General features: G+C 40.5%; 2 protein-coding genes across 7 annotated transcripts; one reads left to right on the top strand and one right to left on the bottom strand.

The window, feature by feature from the left end:
- Positions 1 to 1,228: 1,228 nt before the first annotated feature.
- dcun1d2b (DCN1, defective in cullin neddylation 1, domain containing 2b) lies at positions 1,229 to 7,110 on the bottom strand. 3 transcript variants are annotated; one of them, XM_061035902.1, is made up of 7 exons: positions 7,031 to 7,110; positions 5,705 to 5,921; positions 5,436 to 5,604; positions 5,062 to 5,192; positions 4,847 to 4,929; positions 4,524 to 4,620; positions 1,229 to 3,931 (listed from the first exon to the last, which is right to left on the bottom strand). In XM_061035902.1, the coding sequence occupies exons 1-7, from the start codon at positions 7,031 to 7,033 to the stop codon at positions 3,852 to 3,854; spliced, it is 780 nt and encodes a 259-aa protein (XP_060891885.1). In that variant the 5' UTR covers positions 7,034 to 7,110; the 3' UTR covers positions 1,229 to 3,851. The 3 variants fall into 3 exon arrangements, with proteins under 3 accessions (XP_060891885.1, XP_060891878.1, XP_060891893.1); XM_061035895.1 differs by lacking the exon at positions 7,031 to 7,110 and adding an exon at positions 6,505 to 6,569; XM_061035910.1 differs by lacking the exon at positions 7,031 to 7,110 and adding an exon at positions 6,547 to 6,563.
- Positions 7,111 to 8,536: 1,426 nt separating this feature from the next.
- Positions 8,537 to 17,463, top strand: tmco3 (transmembrane and coiled-coil domains 3). Of its 4 annotated transcripts, none has more exons than XM_061035869.1 (14): positions 8,537 to 9,083; positions 10,846 to 11,160; positions 11,763 to 11,930; positions 12,232 to 12,411; positions 12,500 to 12,697; positions 12,792 to 12,920; positions 13,026 to 13,118; positions 13,578 to 13,761; positions 14,289 to 14,406; positions 14,521 to 14,701; positions 14,791 to 14,941; positions 15,067 to 15,146; positions 15,246 to 15,395; positions 15,652 to 17,463. In XM_061035869.1, exons 2-14 carry the CDS (start codon positions 10,903 to 10,905, stop codon positions 15,763 to 15,765), a joined length of 2,004 nt encoding a protein of 667 aa, XP_060891852.1. In that variant the 5' UTR covers positions 8,537 to 9,083; positions 10,846 to 10,902; the 3' UTR covers positions 15,766 to 17,463. The 4 variants fall into 4 exon arrangements, with proteins under 4 accessions (XP_060891852.1, XP_060891843.1, XP_060891834.1 ...); XM_061035860.1 differs by having other exon boundaries at positions 8,540 to 9,030; positions 14,506 to 14,701; XM_061035851.1 differs by having other exon boundaries at positions 8,540 to 9,065; positions 14,506 to 14,701.
- Positions 17,464 to 19,252: the final 1,789 nt, after the last annotated feature.

Genomic DNA, 19,252 nt, shown 5'->3' with positions numbered 1-19,252 from the left:
CACCACAGACCTCCTCGACGCCTTTTCGCCCTCACAGCTCTTCTCGCATCTCATCAGCCGTTACACACTCTGTAGCATGAGCTCGGGGCGCACACAAGAAAGCATCATGTTATCAGTCACAGTTTCTTTGTGTGGGGCGTTGTAGAGTTCAGCTGTGATCAGGTGTCTCCTAAAAAGGCAATCCCCATGGCACTAAAGCCTGGGAGCTGGATGGCTAGTTGTGGACTGGTAATGGGGGGCTGGACACCCTGGGAGAGATGCTAACGTGCTGCTGGGTTGGACTGCGGACTTGTCAGCTGGTGCTGGACCTTGTTGACATCCCACCAGCCCCATGGGAGAAGGGTAAGAATGGAAAATCATCCCAACTGGTGCCTCTTGCTTCATCGAGGCTCAACTTCCTAACCTCACTATTTTAAACTTTTTTTTTTATTAATCATCTCCTACTGTCACCAGCAACACTCCAGTGATATGCAATGCATCCATGGTTGACTTCATCTTAACCTTATTTGACCCCCTTTGTACAAACCAGCACTTTATACAACCCAATGTGTTCATTTATCTCATTGGTGGGTGAAGGCCTACCCATGCTTAGCATTACCAGAAGAGCTAGTGATGATGATGATGATGATGGTATGTGGCAGGAATGCAACCTCATAAAGGACCACTGTTGCCAAGCTGACATTTTATACACACTTTAGGTCCATAGTGTCTCATAAAAAGATGAAAAAAAAATGTATCTAATCCATCAAGTAGTACTTCTGTTTAGTTATCAGATCTCTGAATCAGTCAGGGTTTGATTGGATTACCAAACCTTAGGTCTCCATTAGACACGTACGTCTACATAGAGCATGGCACAGATGGCCAAATGAATTCAGTTTATTATTTTACAGAGACATCATAAGAAGAGTTAGTTAGTTTTTTGAGGCACCAAGTTTGAAATAAAGATAATAAAAATTAGTTGTAGCCCCCCCCCCCGATTAACTAGTTCTGTTTTGTAAAATGCACAACACAGAACGGACTATCAAGTTGTATATTTAGCTGCAGTTTTTGTTGAAAATTTACCTAGTTATGTTTCATATTGATTTACTTTTAATTTTGGAGGCTTTAAGTTCAACATATGCCTGCTTACCTGCATTCAATATCTACAACCAACTGATTTATCCAAACAAACCTTTGATGTCACAACTAAATGCCTTACTTTAAAGACAACACACCGCTTACAAGGCCGTCAAAAAGAACATGCTTTATTGAAAATTCTCTTGAAGAAAACAACGTAAGGTATGCTTCTGTGACAAAACATAACATTCTGTAAATACCTGTTTTCTTGCTGGCAAAAATAATACTGTTTTTAAAAGATTGATCTGTATAACTAGAAACAGTTTGACCGCACATCTGTCCAAAAAAAACCCCCAAAAAACAACGTACCACATAATCTAACTGAACACTGAGAAATGTCTTGTTTTCTCGTTTGTGGAGCACAGACCATGTCAGATCATAAAGTCAACAACAGTCAACTAAGGAGAACATTTCCCACCATCTTGCAGTTGCAACAGACTCAGAAAAAAAAGTTTAGATTTAATTCTGAAAAGGCAAATGGGCTTGGTTGGAAAACCAATTCCAGTTGTCTTTTGGGACTTCAAACTGTCATAACTTGGACAATTGAGAACCTTCACAGACATGACTGAAAAACGTATATGGGATTTTTCATTGCACCATCACGTATCTAGCTTGCTTAGATGCACAGACAGACACGACACATGGACCTGCTCCTGAAGTAGCTGTCGTACAATCACATGATGAGGCTGGTTTCTGATCGCATATGCAGTCAGTCCTTTCCATCATGATTTGCCGCAACTTCTGAAGCTTCATACACTCAGCCATAGTACATGACTGACACCTGTTTACATAAATATAAGTTCTTAAACATGTTTATCAGTTTAAGGGAAAAAAAAAAAGGCAAACGATTCCCTGTGTAGTTCAAAGATGTCAGGACAGTCTGATGCAGGAAACAGTCCACCATTATTTCAACACAAAAAAAATAATTCATGGCGACAACTTTTTGCCAAACAAGACATTGTAGTTGGTGGCTATTGAGAACAAAGAGTTTGGGGATTACTTATGCATGTGCAGAAAGCTGCCTGTTGCTCACTGTGACCGGGAGAGGACGACTGGTACCTGAGCTCAACCTTCTGTCACGCTCTAAAGCCAGGAATAGGGACCAGATAAAGAGCTGTATATGTCTATAAATACACTTAGAGCGACACTTCAACTTTAACTTGGGTTAAAAGCTTCAAGTCCTGTGGCCACATCTGACATTACAGCTGGGTGTTCCCGCATACTTGTGCCCATATCCAGTTATGTAGCCATTCACTTTGAGAAGAGCTTTACTGCACAGTCACCCCTTGATGGCATCTAAAAGCAGTGTTCTTAAAGTAAAGTTTTCTCTGTAGTAATTTTGTGGTACTTTAACACATACGTGTTGCCCCTGCTGAAGTATCTTATTCAATGAAAAGCCTCAAACAGTGTAAACTAACAGTGTAACAATACCTCTGGCTGGGATATAGATGTTCATTTTAAAATACTAGCATGTAAGTGTAAACTGAATGGGTATGTAGCTGTATACAGTGCTTTCTGATAAGAAAACCTACAACAGAAAAAGTGTAAAATCAGTGCAGTTTGCAGGTTTGGCAAGTCATCGTCACCTGGATTATAAAAAACAGTCAACGTGCCAGTCAGTTTCTCTTGTGTACAGCAGCTCACACACTGCAAAAACTAGTCAAAACAACAATGTAACGCAGAAGCATTTCAACAAAAATCAGAAATCCTAAACGCTAATTGTTTACTAATAAAGATTATCAACCTCACTGGTACCTGCCTTTTCCCCCCCATATATATATTTATTATTAAATGTAGTCTGAATCCTATGCGTACCCTATGGGTGTTTCACAACTGTAAGGATAGCAATTCTGCTGGTGCTGAGCTCAGAAGGGATGCTCCGATCCTGCGGTCTCCAATTTTCAGTGTGAATACAAAACTTTTCACTGTCAATCAGTGCAGGTGAATCATAAATTCCTGACTGCAAATTATAATAAAAATCAAATTAAAATCTTTCAAATTGTAAAAGAGGCAAAAATGTAACCCCCTCCCCCACCAAAAAAAAAACCACACAAACACATTTACAAACTCACAAACATACTATGATCAGCAAGCACACTTTTCTCTGCTCTCAGTTTGATTGTTAGAGAGCTACACATTCACAATCTCAGCTAAAATAATGTAGATCACTTTTTGCATCCTCACAAATATCACATCAGCATCCGTCACTTTGCACCAGCTGACATACACATGCAGATTTGTAACACTCTGTGTCATTCACTAATGATAATGCATGAGGCCACATCCTACTGCATCTATAACTTAATCCTCGGCATGTGCTGAAAGTTCACCGTCACTGTCCCTCCTCATTGTGCCAAGGGTTCAGGTAAAAGTGAGTTGACAGCAGCAGTTGGAAGCCACACTCGTCGATGATTTGCACACGAGTGCTGAGTGTAAGGGTACCCATCATTTTCATATTGCAGTTACAAAGTCTTTTCTTGATAGCAGACGACAAAAACAACAACAAAAAAACAGAATCTCTCTTTCCGGTTGCTGCTGTCCTCTTTGAACTGGAGTTTCAGGTCGCTCCCCAGCCAAGGCATCTTATGCAGTTGGAAGAACGATCCTAACAACAAACTGCAGACTGTCTTTTTGAAAAGTAGGGTCTTTTTGGCTCATTGTATAAAAAATTCTCATTCAAACAAAAAGAAAATCAGGAGAATCTCCATCTTCTGGTTGAAACTTTAGGGCAACTACTATGTCATGTTGCGCTTATTCCCCCTCACAATCGGTCGAGCAAACTCCACAAAGTCATCTATGAGGACTGGCCAAGCCCCTGAGGAGAGAGCAAAACACAGACTGTTAGTGACACCTTATTTGATCTGTTCAAGTGACTCAATTTATTAGTACAATGAGTGATGATGTGGTGGTTTGGTCTCTCAATATTCACAGGCGCCACCTGCTGGCCTGATAGAAATCCAACCTACAGTGATTTACCTTAATTTTGCTTTACAATTTATAATATCAGAAAAGGTTGAAAAAACTGAACAACAAAAAAATTCACAGAGAGTATGCAGACTGTCCCTTTAAAAGGTTAAATTCAATATGACAGTGCTTGAATAAATAACTTCAGTGCCTATCATTTTTGTTTTGCCTTCATGTGTTTAGTTACTCATGCTATACAATTAAATCTATCATAAGTTTTAAAAAAATGATGCCTTTCACATCATACACATCTTAAAGCAAGATGTACAACCACATTTTTAAATACTAATATTTGATGCAGTCTGAGCTCATAAGGATGACTGACTGAATTACAAGCATGCAACTGTGAGTGTTCATCTTTCATCAGGGAATTAACAGCTGAAATGTTAACACTTGAACAGTGTAATGAATAGCTTTCATCAACAAGTCTTTCATATCTTCACCTTCCTCATCATAGTTCGACATGTCGTCTTCAATCATATTTCCGAAGTCCAGGAGGAGGTTCCACGTGTCCTTAGGAATTGAGCGCTTATGATGCTCCTGAATGCAACATAGGAACATTTATTAACAGTATGTCACAGATGTGGAAGGGATTTTTTTCTAGGCTGTTGTTTGTGGCTTTAGTTGTGTTTGACTTTCCTCTGATGTTTCTTAAGGTGGTAATACGCCATATACAGCCCGGATGCAAAGTTTCTACTAATTAATTTTGTTTTTGTTTTATTAAGATATATGGATGACACAGAACACTGAATGCATCCTCTCTCACCAGCAGGAAGCGGTTCCAGAGATCCAAGAACTTGAAGCGATCTGTGAGAACTAGATTCCAGTAAGCGACGGCCATCTCTAGGTCTAGGAAACAAAATAAGTAAGATATCATTTTAAATGAATCAAAACCAGATCTTACAAAAAAAACTGTTAAACCTCAGGGTATTTTTTGAAACATGGGACCAGTTCCCCTTTTCCATATATTCTTGTACTTACCTAAACCTTTCTGGCCGGGGTTCTTGGCAAAATTGAAGGTAAACTGGTAAAAGTCTTTGAACTTCCCCGTGTCTTTCAGCTCCTGCTCCAGTCTGGGAAGCATTGACTTCAGTTTTTCTGGACTGTCACAGCTAGAGGTAAAACAACAGAGAGGGAAAAATGATCAGACCTCTAAAATTCCTGTTATCACAAGTGGCAGTGACAGCATGCACAAACTGAAACAATGTGAAGACGCAAACTCGCTTGTTAAATTTATGTTTTACACAAAATACAGTTAGATCAATTTTTATACATACAACCTCTATTTATGTGCAGTCAACCTTAATAAACCAATCCATGTAACAGTAGCATGTTTCAGTCCCAGTAATGCTCACCCAAGCTCAGCCATGCCGTCCACAAACTCTTTCTTGCTGAACTCGCACTGCGTGGCCGCTCTGAACTTCCATGCCACCACAAGTATGCTCATGCTAGCTGGGTCCAGGGTCAGGTCATCGCAGAACTGCTGGATCCCATCAATGCCTATTTTATTCTCATCCTGGGGGTCTGCAAACACAGTAGAGAAAAGTGAGCAGGGCCATCAGACAGGACGGGACGGGACGGGCAGACTGAGCAGCCTTTGACATGAAACTAAACGGACGCTTGCCTTTGTATCTGTTGTAGAGCTGCTCCAGCTTCTTGCGGTCCACTGAGGTTTTCATGGATTCTTTGTAGTAGAGGTCTGGATTCTGGAAGTAGTTGTCCGTGGCAAATTCTAGTTTCCAGTCATTCTGCGTCAGGCAGTACACGGCTGTCCTCTCCCCAGCCTGCGTGAAGGACATGAACTGCCGAACCTTGTCCTTCTGCGATGACTTCAACTTGTGCTGTGAGACAAGTGGGGGCGCACAGGTAAATCCAAGGATGGAATTAAATCCCCCCCCCCCCCACCCATTTAAACAAACATTGTTATTTCAATATTTCCTAATAAGACAGCCTCTAATATATGTGATTAGTCGGTATACTATAATTATCTGAAAAAGAATATGCACAACTTAGGCATATTATCAGGTGACACATTACATTTATTAACGGTCAATTTTAGACAGGCCTTCCAGATTATAATTAAACACAGAAGTCTTTATTAGTTCAGTTTTGTTGTGCTGTAGAGATGCACACAGGGCCTCATGTACACCTGGGGCTCTAGATACCTGGGGCAAGTTTCTAGTTTGCACAGAAAGAAAATCCGCCATGGGCTAGACATCAACATTTACACATACACCAGTCTAAACTTTACGAACATTTGAACAAGAGATCTGATTTACATTTTTGTACTTTACATGAATGCAAAAATAGTTGGGTGTGCGTTTTACTTCTGCACACATTGTAAGATGTGGCACACAGTTGAAAAAGTAAGACTCACACCATGCATGCACCAATAATATGTTGTATAAACCCTGTCACTCTTACATGCATGGTCGCAAGGTTCCGTTATTGTGTTAAAAAAAATACCTCCCGGAGTGAATTTCACCTACACGCTCATTTGGGAGGGAGACTCTGCACGTCTTTTTTTGCAAAAAACTGCGGACCTGACCCACCCGATGATCACACAGCAAATTCTCCGTGACAGGCCAGTGTTTTGCGACCCAGTTTTTTTTTTCTGGGGAGGGGGACGTGTGATCCTGCAGGCTCTCTCTCCTGACCCGGGGCAGCAGCGGCAGCAGCAGCAACGGGAGCACAGACGAGTTACCAAAAAGGGAAAGGTACGTGCAGCGAGAAGTGCGGGTGTCCGATCTCAAAATACCAACAACTGACCTTCCATTTCCCTCATATTCGCGACTCCTATCACCCTGACAATGCGACACTTGGTTAAGGACGAGCCCGATCCCAAATATCTGAGTGATCCCTTAACATCAATCACCGCCGTTATCGGTTTCTGCACTTGCTTCAAGGAGCTAAAGATTCTCTCCAGTTTCTCTTATTTAATCTTACCTACCATTTTATCACACGCTGTTTTGGCCCACTTGATATCCAATTACCCCTCGTGCGCATGCGCGAAATAAACTGCGCTACTGAAGGGCAATTGATTCATGGGAAATGTAGTTCTGCGGAACTGTAATCCTAACAGGCCATGGTGTTATGAACACCCTAAATGTAACAGCTGCCTGTACAATTGGCAACTTTTAAGGGATAAAAACAAAATATTATTGTTCTCTGAGTGCTTGTAATGAAACAGATTTGCGTGAAAACTCGAAGTTGTAACGTTGTAACTAATCTGTCTATTGTAAATAAAAGTTTTAGAGTAAGACAGCCGACATAACTGAGCTTTGAACTTATTGAACAGGCGTTGTTGTTGTTGTTTAGTGTGTAATGACAGCCATTTGGTATGATAGGTTCAAATAGTTTGACCGGTAATAACAATTTGAGGGCTGCTCGAAAAAAACATGTGAAAACTACAACTCCCATATCAAAGCTGATAAAGATGTTTCGGAAGTAATCTTCAAGTGGATCAAAGTTATATCAGCGTGATAGCGCTCAGAAAACAATGCGCTAGTTGTTTGGTTTGTCGACGTTATATTCCAACTTTTCATTATGTCGTGATGACCCTTTTCTCCCCCCCCCCCAGAAAACCCTTTAATATAAACTTAAATGACAGCTACTTAGCCGTGTTAGCTCGTCTGTTGACTCAGCTGCCTGTCTGACAGCTCCGAGGAGTTTTGAGAGCTAACTAAAGCTCAACTTGCTGCTCAAGAATAGAAAACAGGTTGAACTTTATACACACTTTTAACTAATCCTTCTTTGATTTGTTGAATTTAATAGCGACGTACCTACCTGGGAGAAGTTGCGTGAACATCCCCCCCCTAGCCTTCACGACAGTCTTTTAGCTGCGGGTGGAGCAGGTCGAGGTAAACATGGAGTTGGTGAAGTAAAGAGGTGAACGCCTGTCCGCCTGCATGGACGCTGGCTTCAGCTGCTATGTGGCAGGGGAGGAGGGGTGTCGGAGCTGGTGGTGCTGCGGTACAACAGCATGATTGTTCCCCTTCTTCTTCTTCTTCTTCAGCTTCTTCCTTCAGTCGTGGAGTTGGGTGGAGAGCCAGCACTGTGCAAAATACTTCGCAGGTATCGCTTTCCTTACTTTTATTGGTTATTTCTGTTTCTACTCGTGTGTTCAGTGAGGTGTGTTAAGTTGATAAGTGTTTGGACATTCATGCTTTTCATTGCCTGTGCCTGTCTCCTGGTTTGTCTGGACGTCATTCATTTTCGTGGGTGGTGTTTTCAGCGTTGTGTGTGATTTTTTTTTATTTATTTTTTTTATGAATCCTTGCAGGAATCATGTTTTTTTCCAATGTCGCCTACATGTTTTTTTTTTGTTTTTTTTTCAGTCTGTAAAATTGTAGAATAACCACTCGGTATTGGGTATGCAAATGTTGCCAGCCTGTCAAAAGTAAAGTGCATCAGTGGTGGAAAGTTAATTAACCCTGATATTTTACAAAACCTTAAGAATAATTGGCAATTAATGTAATAGTTGGAATATTCTAAACCAAGAATAATCAATACATTTGTTTTACTAATTATTAATTAACTGTTTTCAGTAATACTATTCCAGTTAATCCAGTTTCCAGTCAAATTAATTTCTCTACAAAAGAAAAAGAACACAGAAATTAAGTAGTATGAGGCATCATGTTGGCCTTATGGAAATACCAGTAGACATTTTCCACAAGTTTCTGACCTTAAAAAGACCTGACAATGTAAGTTAAAGGAGAAAAGGTCAGTATTTAAGTTGCAGCCTTGTATGAGGAAGAAACTTTGTACTTTCTTTTTACACCTTTACAGCTAATAGTCACTTTTCAGCGTAACATACAATGATCATCTCGTGAATTTAACCCACTATTGTACACTAAATAAATCATGTATGCTTTTGTTCTATTGATCTCTATCAACAGTTGCTAACGGCTACAGCCCAGTTGTAGGAAGGACAGAGGAGGAGCTCGGAAAGTAAACACACCTCTGCTTACCTCATGCTCATAAAGGTGCGGCCCAGCTTGGGTGTGAGTCAAATTCACTCTGTCATAGTGTTGATGTTGTACAGTATTAAAGCAGCAGGCATGTTCCATTATGTGAGGGTGGAGAGAGTAAATATGTCAGTTTCTTAAATGATCACAGCTCTTTTGTATTTCAATCTTCGATAGACACAAAGCGTGACATCAGGTTTAGGCAGAATAGCAAGTGCTGCTGGTATGCATTTATGTGACGTGCTCATACAAGTCATCTGCACTGAACCCTGCACAGCAATGTGTTGTTAACAGCCCAAAGCAACCAGTGAGAGAGGCCACAGGTGTGTACACACAGCTGTTGCTTCAGCTTTTATCTGTGACCTAGAGATGAAACCATCTCTTGAGATCACACTAAGAAGCACAAAAGCAGAGTTTGCACATAACAGGGGATAATCTACTGTATATCAAATTTAAGGACACATGCTGCTGTCTGTGCTGTCAAAGGCATGAATGAGGGTTGTTGTGTTCTATAATTGTGGTATAATCAATAAAATCCATTAAAAGACCAAAATAAGCATGTTGGTTTATCTTTCAGTGCTTTACCAATTCCCCAGCATACCGAAGAAGTAGAACTTTGAAATTGGTCACAACTAATACTTACATCAGGCAAAAATGTTATAATCGTTCCTGAAACACATGGAAACTGTTGTATTTAGTAAAATAGTAAAAAAATGTTCTCCAAAAGAAAATAACAGTGAACTTGTTAGCGACTATTTCGATCTGCAGAGTCCCTCTGTACCTTTAAGAAAAAGCTAAAGACCCAGCTCTTTCATGAACACCTACTAACTTAATGATGATGGTCTCGATATTATTGATGATGATGATGATGGTTGTGACGTTGGTTTTTGTTTGATAACGATGACTTATAAGATGGTTTCTATACTGATCAGAGCTCTCAAGAACTGCCGTCGATGTTGTGCTTTGCCTCTGTGCAATGCCTGTCAGCACGTGTGTGTCCAATCGGACTCAAAGCTGATCGTTTGCTCTTACTGACATTGTTCCCCTTTTTTCTAGATCCTTGCTTGTGTTGTACTTACTCTCTGATGTACGTCGCTTTGGATAAAAGTGTCTGCTAAGTGAATTGTAGAATTGTATTTCCTTCTCTGAATCCAAAGAGCTAGTGAGGTTTTATTTATTATATTTTAATTTGACTTCTCCAGGAAGTCCCATTACGATCAAAATGGGTTTTTTTTGCAGTGAGTAATCTGGCGATGTTGCAAACATACCAATTTAGAATGTCTAAAAATGCTAAATACATACATGATATGCGAAAATCTGAATAAAATCACAAAGTCAGCTGTTCAAGCACAGGTGTCAAATCTACAGCGTGGCATTATTTCTTTATGAAGCTCCTGGGTTCATCTGTTGAACTCAATATTTGTTGTGTTGCTCTCACAGCAAAATGTCTATCTAGGGTGCATAGCAGGAAAATACAGTTTGTATCAGTCCAAACCTGGGGTACAATTTGAAGGCTTTTACGGCTAGAAAGGCAACATATGTTAAGTCCATGCACATGCACCACTAATAAAGAAACAAATTAGTGTCAATCAATTTGAGTTCTTTTGTTATGGGTTTTGTTGACAGTAAGAAAAAAACACAGCATATTATCTTACATTCATTTAATTATCTTGACATTTACAACTTCAAACTCATACCTATTAGAGTATTCATCTCCTTGATTTTTCTGCCTCACCCTCTGGCTCTTTCTCTCTCTCTCTCTCTCTCTCTCTCTCTCTCTTTCTCTCTCTGTTACTAGGCCCATTTCTCTTCATCATTCTCCACCCTTGGGTGAAGACAGACCGTCGAGGTTTGGATGCAGGTCGTGTGTTGGCTGCTGTGCCTCAGCACAGCCGGGGCACTGGTTGTGCTACCAAAAAAACAGGTGGCCCAGCAAGCCATCAAGCTTTATCGAGGCAATGGGGCCCCACAAGGCTACAGCTGGGTGGCAGGCAACTGTAAACAGCTGGCGGGCCTCCTGCGCCAGAAAAATGTGGTGGTCAAGAAGCTGGCAGCCGCGGCTGCTGCTGTTGGAAAAGACCAGTCCCTTTCAGAACCCGAGAGGCACTTCCAGGTACCAAACTGAGAAAAAAAAAGATTGAGCTGTCTTATTATTGAAAGATTTGGAAGCCTAGTTTAGACTCTGATGGCAGCACAAGGTGTGTGAGACGTAACACCTGCAGCTTTTCAGGGGTGTTTCTTTAAGTCTTTGTCTCTAGGCACAATGGTTCCACAGTGACACGTGTTCATATGTCATACTCAGGTTTCACTTATAGAGAGAAGATGCCCTGGTTTAATTATTGCTGTAACCAACAGTTATTTTCATCATGTATTTCAGTTCATGATGATGTTTTAAAAAATGTCAAAAGAGATTTAAGACTTTCAATGACCAATGTAGCTTATCAAAGTTTAGCTCATTTATATAACTAAATTAATAACTCATTAATTGACTCATTGTTTGAACTCCAGATAGGAAATGGCCAAACACATGATTGGATTATTTTCTTTAAAGTAATTAATCAGCGTTATCAGAACCAATTCTATTTAGGATATTTTCTCCGATTGAAAACACAGCAGCTGCTCTCTTCAAAACAAATAACCAGGCTTCCATTAAAAACAGGACGCCAGATAGATAATGCGTTTATGACTGAGTGGTGTCTCCCTGTCTGCATTCAGGTTCACACTCTGGAGGTCTTCCAGAAGGAGCTGAATGAGACTGGGAACCTGGTGTTTCAGGCGGTGCAGAGCCTGCAGAGGGCGCTGCAGGGAGACTACAAGGATGTAGTCAACATGAAGGAGAGTAGCAGACAGCGGCTGGAGGCCCTCAGGGAGGCGGCCATAAAGGTGAGGGGCATAAAGTAGAGGATGCCTACTTCAGAGAGTCAGGAGAGAGAGAGAGAGAGGTGAATTCACGATTTATTCTGTCAGTGTGGAAACAGAATATATTTGTGATTCTGCCATGCCACTCATAGTCAAAAATGTTTGTTTATAATTTATAGATCAATGGTTGGAATGATTACTTCATCACATGTTATCATTTTGACAGAGTGAAATCAGCACTGTACTATACTAAAACAAAGTGCAATAAGTCACTGACCCCTGTAAGTGTACTTCTGTCGTTTGACTTTGACTCTCACCCGGTCAGGAGGAGCAGGAGTATGTGGAGCTGGTGGCTGCAGAGAAGCATCAGCAGGAAGCTGTGAAGAGCGCTTTAGCCCAGAATAAGACTTTGTCCATGCTGGATGAGATCCTAGAGGACGTCAGGAAGGCCGCAGACCGGCTCGAAGAGGAGATCGAGGAGCACGCCTTTGACAACAACAAACAGGTCAGCCGACAGGGCGATGTGTTAGGCTAAAAACATTATGCCTTCGAGGTTACACCTGCGCCTCATTTCAGTTCCCTCTGTTGTGTAGATGAGAGGTGTAAATGTAGAGGCGGTGTTGAGAGTGGAGGATGAGGAGAAGAGCGGGAAGAGGAAGAACAAGTCCCAGCAGAAGGAAGTGGAGGATGACCTTGGACTAAGCATGCTCATTGACTCGCAGAACAACCAGTACGTGCTGACCAAACCCCGGGACTCCACCATGCCTAGAGCAGACCACCACTTCATCAAGGTCAGTGTATTCCTCACACTCAGGACCCACGCTAAGGCTTCCACGTTTGAAATATTTGAAACAATAATTTAGTTCTTCACACCGTCTGCTGCAGGACTTGGTGTCGGTGGTGATGTTGTCGCTGCCCTGTGGCTGGATTTGTTCACTAGTCGGTCTTCCTCCCATGTTTGGATACATCGTCTGTGGGGTGCTCCTCGGTCCCTCTTGCCTGAACAGCATCAAGGTGTGTGTGTGTCTGTGTGTTTCTGTAGATTTAAAGGACATTAACTGGTCTTACTGTGTATGTGATAGTGTGTTTATGGTCAGAGTTTGTCTCTGTGTCCTACAGTCGATGGTCCAGGTGGAGACTCTGGGGGAGCTGGGTGTGTTCTTCACACTCTTTGTCGTAGGATTGGAGTTCTCACCTGAGCGCGTTCGAAAGGTAAGCAAGAGGGGCTTCAATTCAGTAAGACAAAAGAGGAGTCACTCTGTTGTCTAACCACAAATGAACAATATGTACAAATGTCTGTGAATATGTGTGATTCCAAATACAATAAAAAAAAATGTTTTAAAAATTCAGTAAGACATTTTTTACACAACAAAAAGGCGACTTGCACTATTGTCATGGTTTTTATTAGACGAGATAAGATATCTTTTATTGTCACTATACAAGTACAACGAAATACTGTTGGAACAAGCCTGTAGATGACCTGATTAATGACCTGACCTGACTGACACTCAATCAGTTCATTAGGGAATAATAATGACTTAAATACGGTTTAAAAATGTAAATCAATGCCCCTGAAGATTTATGGTCCTTAAGGTGATGAAGCCATTTTAAGTGAGTATAAAGTTGTAAAGATAGTTAATTTATGCAGTGTGTGAATGTGTCTGTGTGTAGGTATGGAAGACGTCCGTTCAGGGCTCGTGTTACCTGAGTTTACTGATGGTCGGGGCCGGTTTGGTGTGGGGACAAGTCCTGCGTATTAGACCCACCCAGACTGTCTTCATTTCCACTTGTCTCTCCCTGTCAAGCACTCCACTAGTGTCCCGCTTCCTTGCGGGGAGCCGAGGGGACAAAGAAGGTATGGGGGGGGGGGATGTCTGTTTACATGAATGAACACATTTACAGTGTTTAAATATATTTTTGCATTATAGTTTTTAAATATAACAAGTTTAACTTCAGGTCAAGACTTATTCTGTTTTATTTGCATTGTTGCACCGACATCAGGTTGGCAGGGTTTTTTCAATTCAACATGTTCATGAGTGTTAGGTTATGATGTGGAAAAACATGGATTCTAAAAAGATGATGTGTGGTATTTTAGTACTTTAGTGATTTTGTTGATACTGAAGTTTGTCCCAGATGTTCTACTTTACCCATACACTCCCCAAAAACTAATGAAATCTAGTTTTTCAAGGCTTTTTATCTTCAAGGTCTACACCACAAAGTAGACCTCGCATTGAACCTTTTGCGTGTGTTTTGTCATTTCCACACTGTCTTTTTCAGTTATTTCCTCAGGTTAATCTGTTAATACTCAAGGGTGAATAATAATATGTGCGATTGTGTGTCTTTTGCGATTGTGTGTCTTTTGTGTACGTGTGTTTGAAACAGGTGATCTGGACTACAGCAGCGTACTCCTCGGCATGTTAGTGATGCAAGATGTTCAGCTCGGTCTCTTCATCGCCGTCATGCCAACTTTGATCCAGGCTCAGAGTGGCGACTTGGACAGGTGAATTATCTCCTTTTTTTTTTTTCTTATATCCACTCAAACACTGAAACACACACACAGAGCTTGTTTAAATCTTCTGTTCCTCTTTATGAAAAACAGCTTCCTTTTTGGCAGTCTCCGTGTGTTGTACCTGCTGGCTCAGGTACTGGGCTCTCTGGCTGTTGTGCTGCTCCTCTGTCTTTTATTCAAGTCCGTCCTGATTGGCCCGTACTACAAGAAGCTGCATGCTGAGAGCAAAGGCAACAAGGAGATCCTGGTGCTGGGAATGGCAGCGTTTGTCTTTTTCATGCTGACGGTACGCAAGTTAACCGTTTGGGCTTTTATAAATGAGTTTTTGAGGAGGCTGTTCGTGTTCATATTTTCTTATTCTGACTGATTCTACAGGTGACAGATTTTCTCGATGTGTCGATGGAGCTGGGCTGTTTCCTGGCGGGAGCTTTGCTGTCCACACAGGGTCACATGGTCACTACTGAGGTCATGGGATGCATTGAGCCAATCAGAGATTTCCTCGCTATCATCTTCTTTGCCTCTATTGGTCAGTCCCAATGTAACAATTCCAAACAGATTTTAGCTTATTATAATCATGTTGTACTTTTCATTTTTTTTTACAATCAGCAGTCAAACTTTACTGATCTTGTGTTTGTTTCTCTGATGCTGCAGGTCTTCACGTTTTCCCAACATTTGTGCTGTACGAGCTCACCATCCTGCTGGTTCTGACACTCACACTTGTCATTATGAAGGTTACAGCACTCAACTCTCAGTGATCATTTTCCTCCTCCAGCTCTCCTGTAATTACCACTTTCTCAGTCTCTCCTTCTGTCTCCCTCTGTTCCTCCTAGTTCGTGATGGCAGTACTGGTGCTGTCAGTGATCCTGCCTCCAGGCTCTCAACACATCCGCTGGGTGGTCTCAGCTGGTCTGGCTCAGGTCAGCGAGTTCTCCTTCGTCCTGGGTAGCCGAGCGCGTCGGGCTGGCATCATATCTAGAGAGGTCAGTGATGTAGTGATGTAGAAGTGTTGTATTTTTTTAACTTACTGCCTATTCTGAGTCACTTTGTGCACTGTTTTTTTTTTTATGAATCTGTCAGTTATTCTTCAGTCAGTTGATTATAATTATACACATTTGACGTGGGCTTTTGTCAAAGACATGCTAACATAACCCAAATTGAAATTGATAAAATAATTACATCTAGAAATTACTTTTTGTCAGACTTGTTTTTTTTATCAGTCACTCTCTCTGACCTCAGGTGTACCTGCTGGTTCTCAGTGTCACCACACTCAGTTTGCTGCTGGCACCAGTGCTGTGGAGAGTCACCACGCAGAGGTTCGTTCCCCGGGCTGAACGCAAAATGGTCACATGACAAGAGCGTGACCGGCTTTGGGTAAACAGTTCCCATTTGAACTCTTGTAAAAAAAAAGACTCTTTTGTAGTATGTATTTGCTTGTACCAGTACACAATACTGTATGAGGTATTATATGTTAAAGGAAACTGAAACCCTTCTCTCTGTTGGCAAAACTCAAACCGTCTTAAAGGCCAGATCGAGTCCTGGATAGAAACACCACGGTTTGACAGCTACATATTAAAGCACAAGGACTCAAAATCATTCCATTTGTTTATGCTTTGAATGCACTATTTCATGCACCATGAAAAAACAGTCTCTCTGAATGTTTTGTTTTCCATTAAGTGTGCCTGCACTTTGAACATCAGGTTTTTCTTTCTGTTAAGAATCACAGAGACCAAAAGTGAGTCAACTTGTTACTTTCTTTCTCATTTTTGAGGATCATGTGTGGATTTTGTTAACGAGGAACATCTCTGTTTGATTTAAATTGTCTTCATTTCTCAAATATTTCATCACATTATGTCACATTTTTCTGACTACAGATTTTGTGCTGTATCTGGAAGCGGCTACTTGAAGCTTATTGTAATAGTAGTCTACTATGAATTTAGCTGTGATTACACTTACACTAAATACTACAATAGTTCCTTGTATAGAGACTTGAATGAGATGTCTTTAAGTGCTCTCCATTCTTGTAAGAGTTTTAGATAATCTCTAGTGTTGCACACATTAGTATAATGTAGAAAATGAAGAAACTGAAATATTTCATATTTTTTTGGGAGGGGGGGGGGCTTTTAGTCTTTATTTGATAGGAGAAAGGATAGAGTGGGACATCGGGAGAGAGCGGGGAATGACACAGGGGAAAGGAGCCAAAGGTCGGACTTGAACCCGGGCCTCCCGCTTGAAAGACTATAGCCTTCGTACATTAGGGCGTGTTCGAGCGGCAATGTCGGGTGTTGAAAAATGAAGTCAATGCAGAAGTGTAAAATTCTGCAGTTCACTGGCTACAAAAAAAGCCGTTTTTTTACAGCAGAAATGAACATGTTTACAGCGTGGTTCATAAAACCAAATTGGTCTGATTAGTCACGATCGTCACACACTGTACAGGGGGAACATTTTTGATAAATCTTCTGTTTGGATTTTATGAAGGATAAGCGTTATTCACAATGAGGCGTGTAGCTGACATGATTGACGGGCAGGCGTGGTGTAGGTGTTGGTCAGGAAGCTTAAGACCCGCCTCCGCTCCAGCTCTTAGCCTGCTGTCAGGCTGACTGAAAGTTAGGGTGAGGCAGGATTTCCAGCATGGTGACCGCCATCGATGGGCTTCCAAAGCCCCCTGCAGTAACAATGCGCCCCAAATCACACTTTTACTGAAATTCATGCACTACCTACCATTGAATGTTAAACTGAAGTGCCTGCTCTGCACTAAAGCAAGACTCTGAGGAGTGTGAGAGAGCTTCTCATGTCTTTGTCTTTTCTTTCATAATGTGCAATGTATGTATGTATGTAGCTACATATGTTTAATTTTTTCACACTTAATATTTTTCCTGCAGTTTGTCAACACTGAGGGATATTTTTTATTTACTTTCTGTAATGGATGAGTTTACATACTTCCTGTTGGTGGCCATGACTGAGGCCTCCATGCACAAAGAAACACTGTTTCCATCACAATGTTCATTTTTTTTTTTTTTTAAATGTACTTATTAAAAATACACTGACACATTCAAGTCTTCCTGGTTTTCCTCAGTTCTTAAAAGACCATTTGTTTGCTCATTAAAATGGATTAATTGAAGTAAACTAAACGGTAAAATCGTAGTAACAATCTGATACTACTAATGAAAACCTTATTTCCTCTTACATATGGACAATTGTTCCCTTTACTTGAACGCTGCACACATTCAAGTTTGGCTGTTTTCAAAGTAGATTTAATTAACAACAAAATCAATTAACAAAAGAAACAACATGTAAACAAAGTGGCACATACTGATAATACAGTATGCAACATGAAGCTAATACCTCTCATAGCCTCAAGAAACCCAATTTATACTTTTCATTGAGCTAGGCTTCTGTCCCGTCCGTGTATCATGAATATCACTGACAGTTACTTCCCTCTGTCAAACTTTTTATCAGTTTTCTCCAGCGTTTCCTTCACATGTGCCCGGCCCTCCCTCTTAACTCCACTTAAATCATGGACAACTAAAGAAGGACTTTCAAACAAAGTTTCCCTAAGGGTTTAAAAGCTCCAAGTGGGTGAGGTATTCAGGATTTAACTAACCAAAAAAGTTGTCAAAATTATTTAAATTAGAATAAAATCATATAGTGACCATTTCTTGACACTGCCACTAAAGACATCTGACTTTTGATCAATGGTATCGTGAAGGTTTGTCAGGATTCATATTCATCTTGAAACAAAGACAGGCTGATGAATGGACAGGTCTGTTGAAGGGAATCCAAGTGATAAACATACGTAAAAGCTTTTATTTTCAGCACAATCATCTTCTTTTTTTTTTATACAGACTTTAGGTGAGGCGGACACATGTCTGTGTGTGAGTATGCTTCTGAGTTCACCTGTACCGTGTAAGCTGATAACACACAACCTCCGCTGTCAGCACATTTGTCAGAGACTTCATCCTATTAGTGTTGGTAGACAATAACCAGGCAGGTATGCATCCTATAGACTGTACCTTCATATATACGTTAGCAGTTTACTGCTTTTAAAGATGCTTTACAGTTGATTTTGTGGCTGTTATTATAAATAGAGTATAGCACAACCTTAAGATGAAAACATCCAAAAGAGTTGAGACCAAAGATAAATAAGAATTCGTTTTTTCTTCAAATGATGTATATGTCTTAAATACATTTTCTAGATATTAATTAAAGTAATAATTAAGCCTATAAATCTAATGACATAATCACATCAGCAAACTTTTACAAATGATGTTTATTTAGAAGATAAACTCTTCTGTTAGGTTGATATAAATATGGTGGTTTAAAGTATGGTCACTGATGATCTACAGACAAATAGCTGCTCATTGATCACTACAGGTGAGTTGAAAGTTACCACAACGTATTATATGTTGATTGTTTTTTTATATACATATATTTTCCTAGGACATGTTGATAAGACTTACAAACAAAAAACAAATAGTGGGTCATTATTGTGTCTTTGCATTTAGAGGACTACCAGAAACTGTGTGACTTAGCATTTAGACTTTCAACAGGGAAACCGCTCCTTCAAATACAACATTCTCCTGCTAGCATCTCACATTTCACAAACTTACACTTCGTCTTTTGTGTTATAAAACTACAAAAAAAAAGCAACAACTTGTAGTTCTATAGGAAGTAATGTGTCGTATGATCAGAGCAAGGCAGGGGAGACTGATGAAAGTCACTGCAAACGTCTTTTGTTCAAGTTTTTATTGCATAATAAATTGAATGAGTAAGTTCAAGAGGTGTATTAAAACAGATTGTTGTACCTTTGGATGGAGCAGCACAAGTTGTTTGAACTTCT

The sequence above is a fragment of the Labrus mixtus genome, chromosome 1 (genome assembly GCF_963584025.1).
Source record: "Labrus mixtus chromosome 1, fLabMix1.1, whole genome shotgun sequence".
Lineage (NCBI taxonomy): Eukaryota > Metazoa > Chordata > Actinopteri > Labriformes > Labridae > Labrus > Labrus mixtus.
The sequence above is the reverse complement of the archived record's forward strand: the minus strand, read 5'-3'. Positions and strand labels throughout refer to the sequence as shown.